This window comes from Pelodiscus sinensis, chromosome 6 (assembly GCF_049634645.1).
Source record: "Pelodiscus sinensis isolate JC-2024 chromosome 6, ASM4963464v1, whole genome shotgun sequence".
Classification (NCBI taxonomy): domain Eukaryota; kingdom Metazoa; phylum Chordata; order Testudines; family Trionychidae; genus Pelodiscus; species Pelodiscus sinensis.
Window position 1 is genome coordinate 35,512,894 of NC_134716.1, and position 26,386 is coordinate 35,539,279.

The 26,386-nt window shown below is 39.2% G+C and overlaps 1 protein-coding gene across 1 annotated transcript in view; it reads right to left on the minus strand.

The window, feature by feature from the left end:
- TRPM6 (transient receptor potential cation channel subfamily M member 6) overlaps positions 1–25,283 on the minus strand; it is a 116,862-nt gene extending 91,579 nt beyond the window's left edge. The window contains exons 1-7 of the mRNA XM_075931717.1: positions 25,234–25,283; positions 18,052–18,131; positions 17,403–17,441; positions 11,299–11,479; positions 5,249–5,462; positions 2,697–2,821; positions 1,121–1,292 (exon numbers count right to left, since the gene is read on the minus strand). Of these exons, the coding sequence (XP_075787832.1) occupies positions 1,121–1,292; positions 2,697–2,821; positions 5,249–5,462; positions 11,299–11,479; positions 17,403–17,441; positions 18,052–18,131; positions 25,234–25,236 (814 nt within the window). The 5' untranslated portion in view covers positions 25,237–25,283. The remainder of the gene's footprint in view (positions 1–1,120; positions 1,293–2,696; positions 2,822–5,248; positions 5,463–11,298; positions 11,480–17,402; positions 17,442–18,051; positions 18,132–25,233) is intronic.
- Positions 25,284–26,386: the final 1,103 nt, after the last annotated feature.

The window sequence follows — 26,386 nt, forward strand, 5'->3', positions numbered from 1 at the left end:
CGTAAAGAAAAAAGTATTTTCACAGGCTATAAATACATATTTTATGGTTTGTTATAACTCAGACATAACTGAGGGATTATATGTGCAAACAACTCTATAATGGAAATTAAAGCTGCAAAACTTGCCTTTGGTTTATTTAACAGACACAAAAGATTGATTGGACATTTGTCAATTCCTCTTTGCAACCATTACTGCACTGTTTGCCAACTGTGGAAATGACAGCTGTGCAAGACAGAAGAGTTGCACAGAAAAACTCTAAAACATGGATACATTTCTCTGAATTTCACTGTATTTGACAATTTTTTCTGGTGGATAACAGAGCAAGTTTCTGGTGCTGTCACAGGCTATGTCTAGACTACAGGCTTCTTTTGAAAGAAGCTTTTTTTGGAAGAGATCTTCCAGAAAAATGTCTTCCAAAAAAGAGTGTCCACACTGCAAAAGTGAATAAAAAAAGTGATCTGCTTTTTTGAAAAAGATCTTCCAGACTGAATGGATACCCTCTCGCATGTAAGCTGTGATTGCTATGAACGGAATGGCCACCAGGGTACTTGTGCTTTTTCCTCTTTCCTCTTCTTGCAAAAGAACTCCCTCTTCCCCGTCCAAGAGTTCTTTTGCAAAAATGCTTCTTCCTCATAGAATGAGGATTACCAATACCAGAAAAAACCCTCTGTTCTTTCGATTTTCTTGCAGAAGAATAGTTGCAGTGTGGACATTCCTCAAACTTTGTCGGAAAAACAACTGTTTTTCCAACAAAATTCTGTAGTGTAGACATACCCACAGAGAGCTCTGAAATGGAAGCCATGCTTTACTCTGGCTTTCTAGAACTCCAGGTTACCATTTTCAATGTTTGGATGCCCAACTTGATCAACCTTAAATGAGTCTGATTTTCAGTGTGTGGAAATCAGACTCCTCATAGAGGTCTCATACTGGGAATTCAAAAACGAAGGCGTGTGTTCCTTTCCTTCTCTTTTTCTTTTTTCCCCCGTGAATATTTATTGCTCCATCCTTCAAGATGCCAAGCCATCTCCCTTCCCATTGAAAGTCAAGACATTGAAGGCATAGGAAGTACTCAGCATCTTAATCTTTTAACCTGTAACAAATTTGACATTGCAATACTCACTGGTGTGTATTTTCTGAAGGTTTAAGTATGTCTCCAGATTCCTTCTGAGCTTCATCTCATTGCCATATTTGCCCACAGTGCCATCATCTGCTAGTACAAAATGGGAATGCATGCTATTGAGGGTGCTCAGCTTGCTAAGAGGATTGCTGAGAGTCTGATATAGGCAAATTACCTAAGAAAAATCAAGAGAGGCCGAAGTAAGTCATCTGACTTTTATATACTTCATTGTTACATTGCAAACTTCTGTAACTATCACCCCAGTGGGAAAATTCCCCTGGTCATCCTATGGGGGACTACAACAGGTCTATACTCTCAGCATTCATGGAACTCCAGTGGAAAGTATATTGTAGTCAAGAGTTAGAAGATAGTGTCCAAAAGAATTTTTTCTGTGTACCACAGCTTGGCCTCACTATGTACTGGTATATTTATTCACAGTATATTGTTCCATGTGAAGTCAATCTGAGGATTAAGAAACTACCAAAATGTGAGCAACAGTATCAGCATCTGGCCCTATATTGTGAAAGACAACTATGCAATCTTACTATGTTTTAGAGAATATATACATGATCCCAGATTATTTATTCATTCATGGCCATTTTTTACATTCTGAATTCCAGAAGAATGGAAATCTTTAAAAAAAGGTATTAAACCTTCACCTCTGTGCAATATATATTAAGAACTCCTGCAATTTGTAAATTTTAGTGTTACACACCAAATTACAGACATTTTATATTTCAGCCATTGACATCTCTAACCTTCTCTCTTTGACCCAGGGGTTAACCCACTGAGATACACCAATCCTGTATAAAAAAATCCATAGGAAATTAATACAAAAAATTCTCTTAGTGATAGCTCAGTGATAGCTTTCTCTCTAGCATAACATTTTAATGGTAGCCTTAGCAAAGCTTTCATTATTATCATCATTAATTTGTATTTCTATAGCACTTAGAAAGCCTATTCATACTCTCAAGTGCACAACTGAGGAAGTTTGCATACATATTGCTTTTGTATCCATCGGAAATGGAAGAGAAAAGCCTTATGAAATGCTGGAGTGAATTATCAAGAGTTTTGCAGACAGTATGAAAGCAGGAAGAAATGCAGGAGAATTTCCCCTTAATTTGTTATTTACATATTTTTTAGGGTTTGAGTTGGTGGGACATTCCAAGTCATCCTTTATTGTCATTAAACAAAGTTTGTGTGAATTTAATACTATTTGCATTGATTAGGACTTGTGTGACAACATTTCTTTTAAGGGGAAATGTAGTTTTTACAAAACTGAACTTGTTTACAGGAAAAAAGTCAGGTTTTTTTCAATTTTTCTATTAGAAAAAACTGATACAAAATTTCATTTCAGGTTTGTATTTGATTGAGTTGCTGAAGTGCCTTATGGGAGCTTGTAATATGGGTGTTTTATGCCTTTATGCCCCCCATGGGCTGGACAAGATCTTCCATAATGCATGGTAATGTCCCATCTGGCCACCAAAAATTACAATACACTATAAAGGAATCCAACAAATGGATAGAAAAGCTGACAGACTCTTGTACAATTGACTGAACAAAAAGTTAATTAACTCACATCTTTTCCAATCAGGTCCCTCTGGTTCTCAATGATACCCCAGGAAGGGATTCCAATGGCACAGATCTTTCTCAAATGCTGAGAGGCATGAGCTTTCAAGGCATCCCCCACATGCCTGGATACTCCTAAACAGACAATCATTATTGTTATTCTACATTTGAATTCCTGATCCACCACTGTGACCAGCGCTTCCAAAGTTGTTTGCAAAACGTAATTTTACTCTGTAGTTACTTAGAGTGCAATTATAATTATACACTTTATGGCTATACTTCATATGGATTATAGGAATAGTGAGGTTTAATTAATTGAAACAATGATATGGTGCGCCATTTTTCCAAACTTGCTCATGTTTAACATCACCCATCTGTGTAACCAATGGAACTAGTTACATGCATAATGCTAAGCATAAGTGTTTTCAGAAATAACATCAAAATGGATATCTTCTTTAAGGTTTACTTTTAAAAGTACTGACTATAATTTTAATTTTTTGCTGTTAAATAACTTTGAATGGATTTTTGTGAATCTTTTTTTCAAAAATAACTAATTATTTTTGTGTATTTTCAGACAGAATAAATCTATTATTTTATAAAAGTCCTCCATATATATATTCATTGCCTCACTCTCAGGAGAAATTTTACATTAACAAAATAACTTAAGTTAAAAAAAAAAGAAAAAAATTGTAAGGAATCATTTACATTTCAAATTTCCAAGTGGTTATTACAACCAACAATTACAATTATTTTAATATTATAAAAAAATAATTTGATTGTGACCTTCTCATTTTTTAATCTTAAAATAGCTAAGAGAACTAATACATCTTTCTTTCTCTTATCTATTACCTCTTTCCAACCTATCCCAATAGACAATGAAACAGTAATTTCAAAACTGAGTTCCTCAGGCCACAGTAGGATGAATACCAGCCAGTTATTTATGGCCTGATCCTGATCAATGGCGAACACCTACACCAGAAAATTGGTATAAAAATGTATGAGAGTATAAAGATCACCAATTCTCTTTGTCAGTATTCCTGTCCTTCCTCTAATGTATTCAAAACAGGGGACTTAATGTGGGTTAAATTCATATCTTTAGTTAATCTAGATTAATTTGCCTGAATGTCACTATGCAGACAAGCCCTTCCTGACCCTCAATTGGTGCAAATCAGCATTGTTTCATGCATTTTCACGATGCTATACTAATTTACATGAGTTGAGGATCTGGCCCATTGTGAATAGATTGCAAACAACTCAACTGAAATCTGCGTGCTTATAAAGTGTCTCAACAATTTTGAACAAGCTTTTTTAAAAGTGTTTGCAGAGCATTTAGAAATAACAGTAAAATTATTAAATTCATCTAATAATTTATATATTATGAACAGTTCTTCTATGGTAATCTCACTAAGTAAGTCAAGACCAAGAGCTTAGTGATATGGCAAAGTCCCTCCCACAGATTTTATAATCTTAACCTACATCTACACTGGTGCATTCTCACGCAAAAACTCTTTTGCGGAAGAGTTCTTCTGCAAAAGCTCTTCCAGAAGAGAGCGTCTACACTGGCATGTGCTTTTGCGCAAGAGATGTGCTTTTGTGCAAGAGCATCCATGGCAGTATAGATGCTCTCTTGCGCAAGAAAGCTCTGATGGCCATTTTAACCATAGGGCTTTCTTGCACAAGAAATTCATGTTGTCTGTCTACACTGGCCTCTTCTGGAAGAGCTCTTGCACAAGAGGGCTTATTCCTGAGCGGGAGCATCAGAGTTGTGGCACAAGAAGCCCTGATTTTATACATTAGAACGTCAGTTTACTTGCGCAAGAACACGTGGCCAGTATAGACAGGCAGCAAGCTTTTGCGCAAGAGCGGCCGCTTTTGCACGAGATCGTGCCAGTGTAGACACAGACTAATTGTTATCACCATTTCCATTAGGGATATTGCACTATAGCAGAGTAGCATATGTTATTTGTAAGCTTCTCTTAGATCCATCATAATCAGAATGTTCCCTAAGTGGGAGGATTACACTGAATACAACAAAAAATACAAGATTAGTTCAATATTTGAGGAATATAAAGAGTGAAGGGAAGTTTCAGTGCATTCACAGGTTAAAGTGAGTGCCATAATTTAAAATGCACTCAACTAAAAATTGAAATGAAATCTAAATGAAATGTTGTTTAAAACACTTGACCAAAATAGCTGCCAGTTGATACAGTAACAGTGTTCAAACTACTTTACAAAAATAGATCAAAGTCCATTCTAAAACAAGCACTCCAGCCAGCTCTAGCTGATCTGCAGTTTGCTTCTTATTTCACGTATAACATGGTCAGGTCTTTATTAACAAAATGTACTAAGAATATTGATCAAAGCTGGAGCAGCCTGATGACACACCTGTGTCTACTATATCCTCAAAAATATCTGTTTTTTTTAAATTTCCAAATTATTGTTTCTTATTTTGTATTATAAATACCCTAAATGATTGCATTCCATAAGTACCTTAAATCTGTACATATAAGAAATACAAAGAGCAAGGATTAGATGAAGAGGCAGACAGATAAAAAGAATTACCACTATTGATGCCTTCTGTTATTATCCATGCTCCTGTTGTCTCGGCTGCTTTGACCAATCCTTTGCTGAAAACCTGCTTGATCTTGGATGGAAGTTTGAAGTTTTGGATGCCTCCATGAACAGAGATCACTAGCTTTGGCAGCTCCATCTGCCATTCCTTCACCATCAGATGTAATAGCTGGTCCATCTTGGTATCATAAGAGGTTCTAATATACTGGAAGAAATACACTTGTGTATATTGCATCTTAGAAAGTTCTCAGTTCTAAAGTCTTCAAGACCTTGTTGTGAAAGTTCTTGTGTGTCACTAAAAAGGGATTTTTTTAAATGAGACCTGCTAAGAATAATGTAAAAGTGTCCAACTCATTGAGACATATTCATAGCCATTTCAATCTCCCTAGTTTGCAAGGTCTCACTGATATTCTATAGCTGCTCCTGTGGTATGAAAAAGAAAAGCATACAAATTGGGCCCTAATACCAAAATACTAAACTTCAACAAACTCATACCAGGAAATATATCCACACCTCACCTACAAATTTTCCTGGGTTTTTGCTCTGTGCAGTCTTGGCACAGACAAACCTATCAGAGGCAGGGGAGGTATGGCTCCACCCGTGAGAAACTGCCATTTGAATCACTTCCACAGCCTAGGAGAATTAATTACTATATCAGTAAGGAAAAATAAGCATTAAGGCTAAATAGAACAATACTGCTGCAAAGCAAGGAATTCAATAAACAATAAAACTTTGAGTGCCAGTTAATAATCCCAAATCTTTTCCAGTTAACAACCCATTCAGGATGGGTTCAATCTCTCAACCTCATTATTTCAAAATAGGAAAATTTCATATAAGGCCCCGATAAATTTCCCTATTATTATTTATAATGAGGTCCTCAAATACATGACGTTAGGATTTTGCCATGTCCACTTGAGAGAGACAATGGGGGAGAGGGGAACCACTATATACAATTATGTATAGATGTAAAAGGACAATAATCCTTTCCTAATAATTACTGGGATGCTATAGCAAGGAGAAGCTGTCTACCAAAGGCAGCATCAACTCAACTGATGTCCATTCTGTACAATTTGAAAGCAGTTTGGACAGATGACCAGGTGGCTGCTTTGCTGATTTCTTTGTAGGAGGCGTAAGAGCGCAGACTCCCAAGATTCTAATACACGACCAGTCTTAGCAATCTCATATCCTCTCTGGATGGAAAGGGAATGACCCAGTAGCAAGAAGTGGCCCAGTAGCAGCGGAAATCTCTGCTATCTCTTCTGCCATACTCAGGGGTGATTTGTGCCTGCTGAAGGAGGGAGTGCAAGGAGGGCCACCTAGAGAGGGGTATGGGAGGGCACCCCATTTTACAGTTATAATTTTGGCAGGGCGCAGGGGTGCAGTGCATCTCCCAGTGCTACCAGAGAATCAGCTGTGGCCACACTAAGAGCTAAGGCAAGGTACCCTGACATTTATAGGCTGAGAAACAAACTATATACCACTGTACTTGTTTCATGACATCTGTTTGTTACTTTGCTCCTGCTGTCTCTCTGATCATTATTCTGTCAAACCATCTTCTTCTGTGTTAGATTGAGGAGCAGCTGCACAAGCCTTCTGGAATGTATTTAGTGAATCTTTAGTGCCTACGACTTATTAGGAGTGCCTATATTCTAGCAGCCCTAGCAGCAACTTTGCCAAGTTCATGTACTGGGCAGTGAACTTGTAAGTACCTGCTTTAATCCATGGCCTGTCTTTGGTTCACAAACTCTGGGGCCTCTTTCTCTCTCTGTACTACACTTCACATTTAGTGATGTCATGCAGTCATCTTTTCTGATGGCAGATATTAAAATCCACGCTCCATCCTGAATTTTGATGATACTTGACTTGAGAGCTCCTCGTGTGTGTGTGAGAGACAGAGAGAGATTTGACTTGAGAGCTCCGTGTGTGAGAGACAGAGAGGCTACGTCTAGACTGGCATGATTTTCCGCAAATGCTTTTAACGGAAACGTTTTTCCATTAAAAGCATTTGAGGAAAAGAGCATCTAGATTGGCACGGATGCTTTTCCCAAAAGCAATTTTTGCGGAAAAGTGTCCTTGCCAATCTAGACGCGGTTTTGTGCAAGAAAGCCCCGATCGCCATTATCCCGATCGGGGATTTTTTGTGCAAAACAGTTTTTAGCTGTCTACACTGGCCCTCTTGCACAAAAGCATTTGCGCAAGAGGGCTTTTGCCCAAATGGGAGCAGCATAGCATTTCTGCAAGAACACTGACAATCTTACATGAGATCGCCAGTGTTCTTGTGGAAATTCAAGCGGCCAGTGTAGACAGTTGCTTTTGCGGAAAAACTTGCCAGTCTAGACGCAGCCAGAGAGAGAGATTTGAGGTAAAGGCATCATTATGTGAGTGACAGGTTTTATTGCTCCCATATCTGTCTGTCTGTCCTAACCTCTCGCCAAGGAGAAGCTCTAAAGCTTCTCTTTTCTTTTTTTAAATGGATTGAGGGGGAGGCCAACCATGTTAGCATTGCTTGTGAAAATGTGCTAGGGCTCATAGGGTGAGATGCCAGTTCTTTGTTCATCTATATTGGCTTTGTCCCCTGATAGTTTTTGTGTCCAAAGGAGGGGGTAGAAAGAAACAGCAGTCATAGGACAAGAGGGCTATTATAGCCTGCCAGTCATGGGCTGCAGTCCTTCCCATCTCTCCAGAGCCATTGCTGGGGAAGGATGTGGAGATGAGGTGATCATGGGACTGTGGCATAGCAACCTGCAATAGGACATTAGGAGATAGTGATCCTCAGCAGCAAGATGATAACCCAATGGTTTTTCTAGTCCTTTAAGTGTGGTAGGAAAATCCCTATTCTACCCTCACAGGGTGCAGGAGGAAGGGCAGATAGTTTATCTAAGGCATCTGAAGACCTTCATGTCTGAGAATGCCCAGCACAGACTTGCTTGAAAGTCCATCCTTTTATTTCTTCTGGGTTTTTAAAAATATTTTATTATTTGGGAATTTAGCTCTGAGTTGGATTGCTGGTCTTCCTGCCCTAAACAGGAAAAATTCCCTTTGTGAGGCTGTGAATATGGCCCACTGAGAAGAAACAGACAGGTCTGATTTGCCAGACTGCACTTTGTGAGGGTGAGTTGGGGACGCCAGTATTGATTATCCCATGTGAAGTGGAGCAGGAGAACAAGACGCTGACAAAAATCCCATGTGCTACACTCCATGAAGGTGAGGAACAAAGTGCTGAGGAATGTCTTCCCTGTTGCACCCTGCTGATTTAAGGCAGCTTGGGGGAAGAACACATTTCATGGTTGCTTTGTTCTTCTCAGAGCAGCTCCTACAGAAATTCCCCGAGTCAGAATCTTCAGGAGATGAAGGAGACCGAGGAGGTGGTTGTTTTTTTTGTTTTTTGTTTTTTTGCTGTGCTGTATGTTGGGATGACTCATTTGCACAGTGATATTTCAGTTTGACAGTCCAGTAAAGAGGGAACCTATGGTTACTTTTCGAGTAGCCCTCTTATCCTGAGGTACGGGAGGAAGGTTTGTGCTAGACTGGGTTCAGAAGACGGTTCTTAGGGTCCCATGTACAACAGAGAGTCCCACATGTGGCGTGGAGACAGGTTGACCCCACTCGAGTGCCAGAGTAGGGAACAGCCTTGACACTGCTATTTCAAAATAACTATTTTGAAATAAGTGTTATTCCTCATGGAAAATAGGAGCCATTATTTCAAAATAACCAGCCCATTATTTTGAAGTAACAGGTTTGGTAGTATGAATGCTCTGCTTGTTATTTTGAAATAAGGGGAGTTATTTCGAAATAACTCCCTAATGTAGACCAGGGCCTAGATAGCACTATGTCAGAGGGGCTGACGTATAAAAGTGAAGAGCAAAGACCCCCAACGTCTCTCTCCCCTGGTCCCTCTCCCTTCTTCCACCTAAGGCAACAAAAGAAACAGCTGTTGGGTCTTAGGGAAGAGACCCTGACCTGAAGATTTTCATCAGGGATACTGTTGGAAGGGTATGGTAAGGACTTTATCTTGAACCAAGGACAGTTTGTAAAGTTAGATACTAGGAACTGTTATATCTTTATCCTTATAACTATTTCTGAGTTTTATGCCTTATTACTTATACTCATTTAAAATCCTATCTTTTTTATTAATAAATTTGTGTTATTGTTTAATCCAATGTGTTTGAATTAAATTGCTTTTTAAGGTGCAAGTTGTATATTGTCCCCTTAAAGGGACAACAGATTTAATAGCTCTGATCTGTCCAGGACATCTAATAGCTGTCTAATAGCTCTGATCTGTCTGTTGCTGGACAGAACAAAACGTACATTTTAAGGGACAAATTTGGGACTGGAAGTGTATTGGAATCACCCTGTAGAACTAACCATGCCAGGTGAGAGACAGAGTGTGGCTGGCATGCTGCCAGACAATCAGGAATTTGAATGCTGGTGACTGTGAGGGATCCAGGGTGGTAGCAATAACAGCAAGGCATTGCAGGGCACCCCAGGTAAAAGGACAAGTGCTGATACAGCTCCTCACCGATCTAGATAACACTATCGTATATGTCACGCACAACATGTGTTTTGAGAAGCATTCTATAGGAAGCGAGAAGCCTAGAGACATCCATTAAGCACCATTCAACACATAAGACAGGTGAAAAATGGTATGAGGCAGACACTCTGAGGGAGAACGCTGAATAGAAAGTAAAGTTGAATAGATGCACGGGCCCAAAAGGCATCCATGCATATGACATTGTGTATCACCTTGAGTGCTTCACCAAAAATAAACATAATGTGTTGCATTCAAAAGGTAAAAGCAACTAAAACAAACACTGATTTTACTGATGCAAACTGCACAGCTCAGCTGGAATTCATGAGTTGCATCAACTTTATTGAATGGCATTTAGTTCAATTTCCCAAAGCTCTCCTCACTCTAGAAGTGCTAGGAACAGCTGAGATCATTACTGCTGGAGTCATAAATGCACTGGAAGCATTCATATGTCAAGTCCAGTATTTGAAGACCAATTTTGCAAAAATTGCAGTGCTACATTGGTGGATATTTTCCAAGAAACAAACAAGAAAAAAATGGCCACCCATAAGGATATGTTTCTGCCTGCTATTAAGAGGGCAAATCAGCAAGAAATGCAATGGCTCCAGAATGACTAGGTGCATCCAAAACTACCCTCCTCTATAGAGCATGGATATATCTTAAAGGATGGACTGGTCACAGTTATCTGTGAAATACCATGCACTCTCAAAACAGTCCTTCAGCTAATTAAATACCTGTGTGCAAAGATCAGATATTCATTACCCTGAAAATATTTGGACATCCACCTGCTTTGTTTGGAAAAGTAGAAGGATAGCCCAGAAAGGAAGCACTGTAATAATGCATCTAGGAGTGGTGCCTTAGACTGAGAAAATAATAATTCTGGTGAATAAATGTTTTGAATCCTACTCGTCAAAGCTAACTTCCCTAGTATTACCAAAGTTCAGTATCTTTCTGTGAAAGCAACACACCCTTGTGTTAATATTAGAATTTTAAAAAGTTGATTTGTAAATATTTTCTTAAATATAAATGTACATATTTGTCTATATTTTTCAGGTTTGGTACTATGGGAGAAAGGGCTTTTGAATGATAACCTAATCAACCCAATTCTGATGACATAGTTTGATAATACAAACTACTGGAGGACCCAGGGCTGAACACCTGGGGCTCAGTCATTTTCTCCTATCATGACACAGGGTGACATCATTAAAATAATGACTTCATAGCTTTTTACAAATCTAATGACAGCTCCTTTACCTCTACATCATTAACTTGTCTACAGAATGAGATTTGACTACATTATGCTCTTAGACCTACAGTGTAACATGAAGGCACTGTATGCATGTTTTATTGGGCTCTTTTGAACTTGGTCTGCTTTCTTGTTTGAACCAAACAGATTTAGGTTCTCCTAATGCTAATTTTAACTTGTCCCATTTCTTTAGCATTAGCATAGTGAAAAAAAAAATGTTAAATCAGCATTGTTAAAATCAAGTAAAATTGTAGTTGATAGGCAAACCTTGGCATGGTAAGTGTGATCTCCATCCTGGAAATTGATTGTTCCAAATGAGTCAGTAGGACTTGTATGTGTATGCTTTTGGACAGACCATTCTTCATTCCCCTGGTCTCTGCTAGACTGGTAGACAGGCAAACTACAATCTATCCCAGGATGATCTCCAATCAGCCGTCCACAGCAACATCTCAAATTAAAAATAAAATCATGCGTTAAGTAGCTTATCCTAAATACCACTTTCTATATCTGCAAAGACGGAATCACACCATATATCAATCTAACTATTAATAAGAACAAAGAGACATGTCATAAACACACCACTACATGGTGATTCATATGCTGGAAAAATTATAGCAGCTACCTCCGGAACTTATCTCTTTCTTATACTTTGCAAATGGTTGTATAGCTTGCCAAGTCCAGAAACTAATATTGAATTAAATAGAAAACCAAATTTCAGGCTTGCTGTGCTCAACCGTGTAGATTTCTGGACAGCAGTTAAGGTAAGTACTGGGATATTAAGATGGATGATAATTAATTTATTTGTATTGTTTGCACCCAGGAACCCCCATTACAAGGACAGAGATTGCCCTTTAACAGCATAGAGATTAAGAAGAACCTATATATTATTTAATCTCTTGGCTATTACTTAACTGAATGTAAAGTATGCCCACTGAAGTACAATAGAATGTTAATTAGACATTAGAAGAATTGTACTTGGCATAGAAAACCCACAGCAGAAGTCACTGATTTATTGATATTCAACAAGTTCCTAATCTCACCTTCTAGCTTAATTCATTAATACACCTGGCATCTTCTCTGAGAGCATTTCAGGTTTTAAAATATTCTTGTGATATTCTAAAATCAGCCATGCCCTTGGCAACATTCTCCCTCTAAATGGGTCTAGTTCTATAGAAAAAATCTTGCCAGTCTACCTGCATTAAAGATAAGAGTATTTTTAGTGCCCCAAAAATCATGAATAAGCAAACCAATTAATTGAAAGGACAAACTAGTCTGAATAACAATTATTTCCCTGAATGAACCTCAAATGTTAAAGATTCAGGCTGCTTTGATAAATCTCAATCCCACCATACCCCCTCAGTTTTGCCTTCCCCTGGCCTCACTCCTCAGTTAGTACTCTAGTAGCATCCAATATTTGCCCTCAGTGCTTGAGCACCTTTGAAACAGAGCACATACAACTTTTAAATCAATAGCTGATCCAAAGTCCACAGTAAAGACTAGACCTGGAGAACCAAACAGTGGGATCATAGATAAGAGATTTATGGTAGTCTTCCAGAGAGATAGGAACTCTTGCAAGTGAAGTCCTGAACAGATACAAAATGTGTAGCCGCATCCAATCCACATGTATGGTACATGGATACCTGCAGATTTTCCAGATTCTGCTTGTGAAGAATTGAACATGGGAAGTTGGCACTATAGAATAACTTGTACCTGTTGCAAAAGGGAGGGATGGGAGAAGAAGAGAAGTGGCAGGAGCTGGAATGAATAGTTCAGACAAATATCTCAAATTTTTGCCATTTTTCTGAGCCAAACCCCTAAATCTTTTAAGATTTGCCCCACACTGTTAAAAATAGATCTGATTATTACAAATAGAGATGGTTTGTTAATGAGAAAAAATAGCTATAAAAAGAAGCATATGTATCAAATATAGGGAGCAAGAAAAAAACATGAACGATAAAAAATATCTAACCAAGTGAAGGAGGAAATAGCAAGAAATAAGAATAAACATAAAAGCAATATAGAACTGAAAAAAATTAAATGATTGTAGACTTTTTTATATATATCTCACAAAAGAGAATTGTCAATGTTTAAAATAGTGTCATTCTGCACAATAGAAGTGTAATTTTACACAAAACTTAGGACAATCATCTCCTTGTGCAGATGCTGAGAAATCTGAAATGCAGGTCCTGGTGTCTCTAACACAAAGAATGATGCATCGTAAGGTTTGAAATAACCAATCCATTTTAACCTTCTCTTTTTATACTGTGACAGACTTAGTACTATATGAGGGAAGTCATGTTTGAAATACATGACTAGCTGATTAACTAATAATTCAGCAAGGGAAAACAGTTGTCACAGAAAGAGTGCAGTGGTAAGATTATTGCCATGCAGTGAAATGAATTTTCCCTGTAGTCCTTGGGGCTTAGCTCTTCCTCACACTGTTCTGGCTTCTCTGATTCTGAATTATATATTCTTTACTTCTTGGAAATGTTACTGACACATCTGTAAGTTGTAGCACAATTTTTGTGACTCTTTAATGGAAAGGAAGAAAAAGGGACATATCTGGACATATTTCTGTTCTCTTGTGGTCCTGAAAAACCCCTATTGGCTCTGGTACATAGGTCTGATGGGATTCACATTAACACACTTATGTTATTATTGATGCAGGCATCATACTGAATAACAGAGCCAACAGCAATCCCAATTAAACAATCCAGTAGCCAAGGCCTGTAGGAACCAGTTATTGCAAGCACTTGCTATGGTTAAGCAGGCATAGGCAAGAAATGGAATCATAGCACTGAGAAGTAATCAGGTTCATCAAAGCTTAACTGTGTTTTGCAAAGGCTGGGGACAATTTCATCCAACACAATAAACCACCATACACTAATCATCTTACACATTACAGAATTATGCCAGCAGCTATTTCTCTTGCTGCAGGTGCTTAAATACTTAGCCTGCCCAAAGAGAGGGTGACTCATTATCTGCCACCATAAATTACTCTAATGGAAGCTCATGGATCCAGTAAAAACTGAGTGGCTCTACTAACAACAATCACACCATATATTAAGGGTATATTTATAAACATTTTTAAATGGCTAATAAATTATATGAGTTAGTATGTGGCACAGACTATTATAAATAATTCCATGGATGTTATAGATGCTTATAAGCAACCTATCGGACACTAGGAATATATGGTTAAATACCTATTATGCAGTTATTTACTGTATGCCAACTGATTGTAAATGTGCATGTAACAGAAAGTGTTCTAATAACAATAATAATGTATTTCAAAGGAGCTACTTTGTCGTGTTTAGGCGAGAGCTCAAGCTAGCACACAGAAGGATAGCAAGTCGCAGTTTGGGAAATCCTGCCTTGCAGGAACAAAGGAGTCAAAGAGGAGCCCTCAACACTTTAAATGATGCAGCTGCAAAACCCAGTTGTAATAGTAGGAGAAAGCTGGGAACTTCAGAGCAGTCAGTGAGTTTGCAAAGTAGGGCTCTCAATGTAATGCTGACAGTATCACATTCCCCATTGTGATAACTTAGTCTTTTTTAAAAAAAAACCCTCCGTTTCAGAATGACTGAAGTATTCTTGCGACAAAGACCCTTTCTACAAGGTCACTGCAAAGCAGGGAAATCGGCACTCCTCCTGCAAAATGGGAAAGCCTCAGCAGCAGCACTGAACGGAAAGATTTTTCCTGAAGAGAGAAATTAAATGAGAGAGGCACCAGACCCAGCCAGATCAGACTGACCCTCTCAAGGAGCTTTCCTCCTTCTCGGTGCCCTTTTTAATGCTATATTTAGGAAACGGTGTCATGTAAACTGCAGTTTACACAGTCTACAATCCTTTGACAATTATAGTGACAGTCTGTCATTGCTTCATAAATGTTGCCTGAGTGGGAGCCAATTTCCAGAAAAGGAAATGGCTGCATAACACACGCACTATAAACATAAGAAATGTTCCACAGATAAGGAGTGCTGCAAGTGCCTAGGTTAGACAGACACTCTGTGATATGTCTGTACATGGATATATATTAATTAAACCCTACTGTGCTTTGCATACACAGTGTTAATTATAAAACGTGCTATGTCTTCACTTCTGCACTGCAGCCCCCCCCCCATCTTGAACTGAAATACCCATGTGGTGTTGGGGAAATTCTTGCACTTAGCAGATAAGAATAGAGGATAATCAAAAGAGTCAACCTGAAGGGATTTATGGAAGCTTTCTAGAACAGTGAACAGGCTGTTGTCCACAGGAACCAGTTTTCCAAGTCTGATCTTCAAGTTGGTAATGAACCACTTGAAAAGAGACCTGGAGCTCACAGAGGGGTCATTTGATAGAAGGGATGTGAACTTCATTAAAGGCCAAGTTCTGCTCGGACAGATTCCCTGGAAGGACACTGACTACAATCATAAGAGCTCTCAGGAGGAGAGTGGGAAACTGAGGCAGGGTCTTGCATGCAGTCCCCCTTCTGCCCACCCCAAATAGCTCTCTATATCTATTGTGCTGTATCTGTGTTTAAAAGTCTGTGAGTTATTTCCTTTGACAGTCGCAAACTCCCGGATGGGTGAGGCAGTAAACCAGAGTACCCACAAGGGTGAAGTTGTGCAGAAGGTATACTTACATTTCTGGGGAAATTTGGTATCTAGGGCAGCTACTCCAGGAGTTGGACTTTATATTTCATGAGTGTATCTAAGAGCCAGACCTGGAGACAGTTCCTGAATTCTGCTCAGATTAGTAAACTTAAAAGCATATGGGATCCAAAGCTTTGGATCCAATACAGCAGCCTGCTGAGCATCCATGAGAGTCAGGCAGGGCTCTAAGAGTACATCTACACTGAACAGTTATTTTGGAATAAGCTATTCTGGAAGATATATTCCGAAATAGCTTATTTCAAAATAGAGCACACACACTACAGGAAAGCCTCAAAATTAGTCCGAGGCAGGCTCCCCTAATGTGAATGTGCCATCCTGATTTACAGCCCCAAGAAGCACTGGGAAGAAATTACTTAGAATGGCCTGGTGAGGAGCTATTTCAAAATCCATACTGCAGCTATTTCGAAATAGCTATTTCAGAAGAAGAGTTTTTCCTCATAGAATGAGGTTTACAGAAGTCAGAATAAGCCGTCTGTTATTTCAATATTATTTCAAAATAACAGAATTACTGGGTAGATGCTCACATTGTTATTTAGGAATAATACTAGTTATTCCAAATAGCAGTGTAGTGTAGATGCTAACAGAGCTGTTCTAGTGTTATTTGAAAATTGATGCTGCTCAGAAGTCTGTGTCAGCCTTTCCAATGTATTTAGTAAAGTTGGTAGACTAATAGACAGACTCACCTATATATTTTACAATTAAACAACTAAGATTTGATTAGCAGATATCTGTGGGGTGATGCTATTCATTATTTGCAAATATTTGTATAACCACCAGCACTCTCAGAAATGTTTGCCAACTTTTAATGATCCTTCTGAGACCAGACAGCAGTTTGAAAAGTAATTTGCCCAAAACTATAAGGCCAATGTTTACAAATATCAAATATAACTAGTACCATCTGGAATGATTTGTGAATAATTTCTAAACCAAAATAGACCTTGGTTGTATTTCTGTCCCAATAAATCCTGTTTAATCCGTTGCAATATTTATGCCTATTTGAAGTTTGCCAGAAATATCCTTTAGAATTAACCTTTGTGCACAACTTGTAGCAAAACAAAAAATATTTTGTTTTGAAATTTTTAATTAGTTGGAATATATATATATATATATATATATATATATATATATATATATATACACACACACACACACACACATTTGAACACTAAAGGTTGTACAGTAAAACAAAAAGCAGCCAATCATTGAACTCAGTTTTTATTTTTACCCTTTTGTTAGCCATTGGTTTAACAGTAACTCTTAGCTGTTTTGTTTCTGTTTCCAGATTCAGCAAACATCATAGTAGGAGAACTGGGAAGCAGACTTTCAATACTGAGAAAGTGTCAAGGAAGGTCAACTTTCTAATCTAACTGCCCTTTACAATAACATTTTAAATGCACATTTATGAGAGCTCTGCATGGTATTAATGTTAATTTCAAAGGTGGGATCAAAAATCTAATGATGAACCTAAGTAGCATGACTATCAGCTGCCTACAACAGCACCCTGTTAAAAACCACAAAGCTAGATGAAGACCAGTGTGTTCTCCTTCTCCATAATAATAGATCAAAAGAAAACAGACCAAAAAAAAAACCCCTTTCCTAATGGCCTGACATCCTTTACATCTCCATGCTGGTTTCTACAAAGCAAGATTAAGAAACCCAATTGTTTCTTCAGCTCATTTTAGAAAGCATAGCTTCATATAGATAAGGCCTTACCTGATTAAGTTCTGGCATATCTGGCATCCTGCAGGACATCTGGAGGAATATGTCAATAAAACAGGGTATTACTGCATACAAAAATCATTTGATTTGCCAAATTATTAAATACTGGGTAAAAAAAAGATATGTACAAATTTTAGGAAATGGCATTGAAACTTGTCTATTTCTGCATTCATCAGCTGAAGATCTAGTCCAAAGGTTCAGTGTTATATTTAGAATGTTCACTGTTACCTTATTAATACTTGTAGCTGGTGTTATCAGTTTTACAAGGCATTACACATTTTAGTTTCTTGAGCACTGAAATGCTTTAAGCTAACACTAGTTATTGGGCTTAATACAGGGGTAACTGGTTGAAATCTCATGTCCTGTGACATACAGGAGGCAAGACACCATGATCAAATGGTTACTTCTGGTTTTAAATTCTATGAACCACAAACGATCGTTATGTATTGATAAATGCACTAATAGTCATCATATGACATATTGATGCAAGTGTCTGCATGACCACAGTGGCTATGCAGTACTCATGTAAATGTGGCATTGCAAAAAATTATAAGAAGAGCATCCAAACTACTCAAGTATCCCTATAACTCTATTGACTCTCTTTAAAACATAACAAAAAGAAAATCAAAACCCACAACTATACCTGTGTGGGTCTTTTGAGCTGGGAATGACTTTTGCACACTCTCTTTTACTGAAGACTCCTTCAATCCAAGATTTCTGGGACTGAAAAATAATACCAAACATAATTACAGTCCTGTGCCTCAGAAAGCGAAATAAACAATCAATCACTGCATATTTTCTATAGTACAGGATATGTAAAAGATCTCAGAATACTTTACACTATGATATGTATGCGGTATAACTGAAGCAGTTTTGGTTCCTGGATATTAGAGATACTAGGTCATAAGAACATAAGAACGGCCGTACTGGGTCAGACCAAAGGTCCATCTAGCCCAGTATCCTGTCTACCGAAGGTGGCCAGCACCAGGTGCCCCAGAGAGGGTGGACCGAAGACAATGATCAAGCGATTTGTCTCCTGCCATCCCTCTCCATCCTCTGACAAACAGAGGCCAAGGACACCATTTTAACCCCTGGCTAATAGCCTTTTATGGACCTAACCTCCATGAAATTATCTAGCTTCTCTTTAAACTCTATTATAGTCCTAGCCTTCACAGCCTCCTCTGCCAAGGAGTTCCACAGGTTGACTACACGCTGTGTGAAGAAGAACTTTCTTTTATTAGTTTTAAACCTGCTCCCTATTAATTTCCTTTGGTGTCCTCTAGTTCTTCTATTATGGGAACTAATAAATAACTTTTCTTTATCGGCCCTCTCCACACCACTCATGATTTTATAGACCTCTATCATATCCCCCCTCAGTCTCCTCTTTTCTAAACTGAAAAGTCCCAGTTGCTTTAACCTCTCCTCATATGGGACCTGTTACAAACCCCTAATCATTTTAGTTGCCCTTTTCTGAACCCTTTCCAAGGCCAAAATATCTTTTTTGAGGTGAGGAGACCACATATGTACACAGTATTCAAGATGTGGGCATACCATAGTTTTATACAGGGGCAGTAAGATATTCTGGGTCTTACTGGGTTTTAGGTCGGTGAAGTAATAACATCTTTTATGGGACCAATAGAAATTATTACCTCACCTTCCTTATCTCTCTGTTATTCTATGACAGTGATTCTCAAACTTTTTTGCCCATGGACCACCAGGCTCAACGCAAATCTTTCTACGGACCACCAGTTGCTAATGGAAACTCACCATTAATTACATAATTACGCCCGAGCCATTTTGCTAGTGCTGCAGCTAGGGAGAATGGTTTAATTTAAATTATTAAACAGATTAAGTGTTTTAACTTTTGCATGTTAGGTTCTCAGACTTCATTTTAAATAAAGTAAAATATTTATGTCCAACAAAAAGGGTTTCCATGTTTTTTTTACTTATGGCAGGGGTGGGGAACCTTTTTTGGGTTGGGGGCCACTGACCCACAGAAAAATCAGTTGGGGATCACACAAGTAAAAAGCAAAAAACACCTCCAAAAACCCCTAAGCTTCACTGATGTGCCCCCCCAACTGAGACACCTCACTCCTTTGGCACCCCAGCCCCACGAGGAAAGAACAAAGAGGACTGAGGTTCAGGACTTCCCATAGGCCAGATTTACTTTTCTGGGGTTCTGGAGTTAGTAGGTTTTGTGGACCCCCGCTTAAGCTCTGGGTTGGGGACAAAAATGAGGGGTTCAGTGTGTGGGACAGGGTTGCCAGCGAATGAGATAGAGATGGGTATGCACAACCTGGGTGGGAGGTAGGGTTCAAGAGGGGATGAGTGTGCTAGGTCTGGGAGAGGGAGGGTGTAGAAGCAGGCTGGGAGTAGGGTGTCTGGCCAGGGGGAGGGAGTAAGAGCAAGGGAGGATATAGTGTGCAGCCAGGAGGAAAGATGCAGGAACAATGGTGGATGCAGGAGCAGGGTGTCTGGCCAAGGAGGAGGTGCAGAAGCAAAGGAAGGTGCAGGAGGGGGCTTGGCAGAGGATGTCTAGCCAGAAGTGAGGGTGCCTGTCCATGAAGGAGGGTGCTGGAGCAGGCTGTGAGGCGGGAAGCACAGAGGGGTTGTGTGGCCAGGAGGAAGGTTGTCTGACCAGGAGGGAGGGAGCATGAACGGACTGGGGGTAGGGTGTCTGGCCAGGAGGGACGTAGGAGCAAGGGAGGGTGCAGAGTGTGGCCAGGAAGGAGAAGGAGCAAGCTGGGGGTGCAAGGTCTTGGTGGGGGAAGGAAGTGAGTGAGGGGATTGGAGTGCAGAGGTCTGGTCGTGAGGAGGGATGCTTATTTGGCTTTGCTCCCCCCCCCCCCCTTTTCCCATTGGCCAGTGGTTTGTAGAGAGATTGTGCTACTGGTAGCAGGAACTGCTCCTATGATATATTGCTACCAGAAGTAGCACAATCCTACAGGCTATTGTTTCTAAACCGAAAACCAAATGTTTAGAATTGCTACTCATTTCAGCACGGGCGGGGGAGCTCCTCTGTTGCCCTCTGCACTGGCTTTGTGTTTATGGCAACCCAAATGGTCCCTTGTCAGCACAGGAATTCTGAGATTCCAGATAGTTTTTTGTGATGGTATAGAGCAAGCCAGGGGGTGGGGTGCACTGGGCACAATGCAAGACAGAAGCATTTCTCCAGCTCTTTGGTGAAGGGTGACCTTGCTCCTTCTGACTGCACCCCCCCAACCTACTGGGGAGACAGGCATCCCCCTCTGCTGGCAACTGGAAGAGCCCCACTCAGCATGGCTCCCCTACAGAGCAGCCCTCCCCACCTTGGAAATGCAGCTGCCTGCACCACTGAGCAGAATGCAGGATGGGCAGGTTCTGTTGGGGAAAGACCTCCAGGTTCCTCTGGATGTTTTCCCAGCCTTGTAGCATGTGGAGCAAGCCCTGCCGCTTCCAGGGCTTCTTCAGTGGCTGGCATGGCGCCTTTCTTGGGCAGTATCTGGAGGCGGGGGGCCTACAGGCAAGTGCCACAGCACAGCATGGGGAGGCGGATGCTGATCTCCCATCTAATGAAGCTGGTTCCCCATGGGGCTGGATGCAGGGCTGCAGCAGCAGGAGAGGGCACCGCCAAGACCTCTGCCCAGGTAGCAGCAACCAATTGCAGCAGCTGGGAAAGCCTTGCTGCTGTTCCCCCAGCAGGGTGGGGTGGGGAGCACAGCCCCCTTTTTCCACCACACAGTGAAGAGGCAGCGCAGGCTCCCCATCTCATGGGGGGGGGGGGGCTGAGCTCAAACCATGGACCACCGGGGAGGTGGTGAAGTCCATGGACCGCACTTTGCGAACCACTACTCTAAGATGGCAGGAAACCAAATACCAATCAATAGTACCAATTAGTCTAAACCAGAACCCTGCATCAGAACAACTTCAGAACTACTCTAGAATTGGCAGTGAGGTCCTATCTAAATCTGAACTTGATTGTTTGAGTCCATTTCTTTTTAATACACATGAAAGTTCATACAGAGGAGACTTAAGACTTAACATCTAGAACAACTCAGAACCAGGGTGAGATTAGAAATTTATGCTTATCTGTAACATTCCACCTTCTTGTATATGGCTATCTGCAGTAACCCTGGAAAAGTGAAGGCTTTCAATAATCATAATAAACTTTTTTGAAGGCGAGAATTGCAATTTCTCAATTTATAGGTGGATATTAAGACTTGTGTCTGCCCCAGTTAAACATTTACTGATCTGAAACTAGAGACACGCTGAAAAAAGGCCACTCCCAGGAGTTGATCCAAGTTCTACTGAGGTCATCCTGAGCATTTCCATTGTATAAGGCCCCTAGAGAAGGGCTACAGAATTGAGTGAGTTTGATATGCACTGCACTGTTTTTTTCAATCACACAATTTCTTGCAAGACCATAATTGTCATCATCTCATGCTGAACTTCACTCTTGTCACTTTGCTTTTTTACTTCTAGTTCCCTGTCTGCACAGTATCTATTTAGATCGAGGTGAGGAACCTTCATACTTACAGTATTGGCAAAGGGGCTATCACACTACGAGCTATGTAAAACAGTAGTTAATAAAAACAAATGAGAATGCCAGTAATTTGATTATTGTACTAGAGTATACTGTTTGTAGCCTTATATAGGCAGAGTTCTGTTATAACTCAGATTAAACTTCCTCAATTTGGTAAGTAGAAATATGATGCTTAATCAGGCAGGTTTTTTTAATTCACCTCCAAATCCTTTAATATTATCATTCCAAACACAAATCTATGGCTGTTGATTTGTCTGATGTACAGAACGCCAAGAACTGGGTGAACTTATCTAAAAAGTTCCCATTTGACTCCCATTGAAAGCAATGGGAATCTTTCCTTTGATGTTAGTAGGTGCTAAATCAGAAACTTACGAATTGAGTTTGTAGAAAAATAGATGTATTGTATTGATGTGTATACATATTCATCTGGGATCTGCTACATTTAATTGAGCCGAGTTATATCTTGGAAAATTGATGAAGCAATATGATCCCCAGAGTTTGACAAGAGCTCAGAGGTACACAGGAACATTAATAATCTCAAAGAAATTTGATTATAAAACTTTAAAAAGAAGGCACAGAAATACAGTTCAAGGAACAGGTTGAATAGGAGTTGCATGGACTAGTTTAATTATTTGATAGCAGGTTTTGTAAATGCAATTCTCAGAAACCATTTGGACACATTCCTATTAGGAACCATTACACCTTCATGCCTCCCAAATAACTCCATCCTTATTTCTTGAGCAGTGAAGCAAAAAATTGAATCAACACCATTATAATATAGGGGAATTCCAAAAATCCACCACTAATTCCTGTAAATAAAATTCTAAGCCTATCAAAAGTGGCAGAGAACAGCATGTTCATTTATTTTACTTATTGCCTTGAGGAAGAACTCATTTTGCTGAATTCATTAATTAAAATGACTGTGTTAGAATGACTCAGTAGCTCCTTGATTAGTGTTGTACTATACCACATGAGATATCTGGGCTCAATCTCGTTTCCTTGGTAGGCTGTACCTGAAAGCATCTAAGAAAATCTAAGTCTGCACTACCCAGCTTTGTCACAGTCTTGTTGCTAGAAGTCAGCTTGCATGCACACTGTTTGTCAACACTTTTCCAGACAAAATACTTCTACCCTAGTTTTGCTTTGTCAGCAGGAAAGCATTCACACTTTGTGTTCACACTTTCACTTGCCATGGCAAAACTTCGTTGTCCTGAGGCAGGAGTGTTAATCACACATGTCAAAACCTTTTGCGTTCAATCAAGTACCAGTGTTTACACGCCATAAAAGAAAAAGGAATTCAGGGGAGCTGGCAGTTTCTCAATGACACAATATAGAGGGCCACACAGTAAGCTATTCTGATGCAAAGGAAAGATAGGACCAATAGTAATCGTCCAATATGGGTCTATTAGGAACTCGTTAAATGACCTGACATCAAAAAGGAATCCTACTAAAAGTGGAAACGTGGTCAAATTGCTAAGGATTATACAAAAGAAAAGCATGAGCACTTACAGACAAAATCAGAAAGGCTAAGCCACAAAATGAGTTATATCTAGCAAGGGTCAAATGGCAATAAAGAGGTTTTATAAATTCATTAGTAGCAAGAGAAGGATGGGTTCCATACTTTTCAATAATTTTTATAACAACTTGGATAATGGAGTGAAAAATATGCTTATAAAATTGGTAGAAGATACCAAGCTATGAGAGGTTGCAAGCATTTTGGAGGACAAGATTAGAATTAAAAATGAGAACTAGCGTGAAATAAACAAGATACAATTTACTAAAAACGAGTGCAAAGTGGTACTCTTAGGAAGGAAAAAATCAAAACACACAAATACAAAATTGAGAATAATTGTGTAGGCAGTAGTACTGCAGAAAATGGTCTGGGGGTTATAGTGGATCACAAATTGAGTATAAGCCAACAACATGATGCACTTGCAAAAAAAAAAACACCCTACCATTCTGGGGTGTGTTATTAGAGCTGTTGTGTCTAAGACAAGGTGGCAACTGTTCCTCTCTACTCAACACTGATGAGGCCTCACAGAAGCGTCACACCCAGTTTTGGAAGCCATGCTTTGGAAAAAATGTGGACAAACTGGGAGGGTCCACAAGAGAGCAACAAACATTATCAAAGATTTAGAAAAACTGACCTATGAGGAAAGATTAAAAATACTAGCCATGTCCAGTCTTAAAGAAAGATTACTGAGGGGAAAACTGATAAAAGTTTTCCATACATTAAAAAGGATAGTGATCAATTGTTCTCCAGGTCCACTGAAGGCAGGAAAATAGATAATCAACTTAACCTGCAGCAAGAGAGATTTAGGTTAGCTATTAGGGAAAATATTAAGATAGTTTGGAGCTGCAATAGGTTATGATGGAAGGTTGTGGAATCTCCATCACTGCAGCTTTTTAAGGTCATGTTAGATGAAACAAGTTGGAAAAGCCTAGATATACTTAGTACTGCCTCAACACAAGGGGATGTAGTAGATAATTGAGATGCCTTCCACCCCTATATTTCTTTGCTCAGCCCTGAGAGACAGGCAAGATCCTAATCTGATTTCACATCTATCTATGAGCAGCACTAATAGGTCACAGGAATAACTTTCCTTTTCAAGATCAAGAGATCAGTAACTCAAGGTGTCCGGTGACTTTCCTTAGGCTTTTCCAGAGGCACTCCTTTAGTTGAAATAATATGCTGCAGCTGTCATATCCAGTTCTGTAGCATGTAGTTTAGTGGAGAACAAGCGTACTCAAATCATCCATATAAGGATCACTGGCAGAGCCATGAATGCTGTATACTTGGTCAACCACTCAGGAGAAATTCAAATGTTTCTCAGCTGATTATCAGAGCACGCACAGCTAGGTTTTTTTGTGTCTACTACTGGTGATACACATTCAAACATGCCTCAGTGCACATTAAACAACCCTTTATTTCACATATGGATGGAAAAATCTGCATATGGATTGAAAAGATTAAAGAGAACATTGGTCCTTGCCCCCTAAAAATCATAATATTCAAAATCAGAAGCTTTGGATTAAGGCTGGGGCCCAAAAGAGAATAGAATTAAGAGAAATTTGTTTACTTAACTTTAAATCTTCTTCATCATCTGACAGTGCAAATGATAACATACACTATTAAGTTTAAAAGGGTAGGAAAAAAATCAAACAACACGTCATAGCCATTTGGTCAAATGTTCAACACCAAAAGACAATGTTTAATTTCATGTTATCCAGAAGCATAGAAAGAAAAAGAATTCAACAAGATAACACATATAGAAAGGAAGGTTTGAAATCTGTATTCCTTACCATCAGCTTTTAGTACCATCAACCCACTCTGAGGTAGCATTGGACATATATAGCTCTCAAAAAAATAAAAGATAAAAATAGACACCAGATGTTCTGAGTACTTTCCATGACGTATCTGCATTCCATTATTGCATGACCATTTATTTTTCAATGATTAAATAACTCATAAAACTGTTAATCTTCAGGTAGCTGACCACATTAATTGTAATCAAAATGAGTCAAAACTGAAGAAATTAATAGAAAATTCTTATTGAGTTCAATGGGTTTTGGATCATGCTCTAAAGACATAATCGTATATCAATTAAGATCAATGGCACAATTCCCATTTGCTTCAATGGTGCAGGATCAATTAATTTCCTTTTAAAGCTGGGGAAAGGGTCAGAAGGTCCTAGAGTACCTACCAACCCTACAGCAGCATTCAAGTATCTTGTGTAATTCCTCTTCAGAACTCTTACTAGGCTTGTCCTAAGCCATTCACTAGTACTCTCAATAGTGCATTTAAAATTCTAAAAATTTCAAAGCTCAGTTGATGGAATAAAGTTTCCCTTTGCACCAAAAAGGAGGAGGAAAGAACTAAAAATTCATCCCTATGAATATTTCTATACACATTATTTTTATGGGTAGAAATGGTCAAGTCTTTCTACAGAATATAAAACATATACATATTTTGTGGTTGCCTTATTTCCATGTTAGACACAGCAGGCAACAATTGAAAGTTTGGGTTTCAGGATCATCTGAATTCAGTTTTAAGAAGTGTGGTTAAAACACAATGCAATAAATCTGAACTTGTGAAATTACTATTTTGACATCAAACTAAAACAAGTTTAATGACATACATTACAGGTTCTGTGATGTTATGATACTCGTGAGACACTGTCTAGATCCTTAGACATGGAACAAAAAGAACCAAATAAACCAAATAAACATAACTATACAAAAATTAGGAGAAATAAAACACAGGTTTGAAACTGTCCCCGTCAACTAAGGTTAGCACTCTAGTTCCTGCATTAAAGGAAGTGGAAAATACTGATATATTTTCATTTACATATATAGCCAGATCCTCAGCTGGTATTAATGGTATATAACAACTAAGGATCTGGCCCCTAACATTTATGGAGACCTGCTTCTTAAGTTAATGCTTTGATGAGGCATC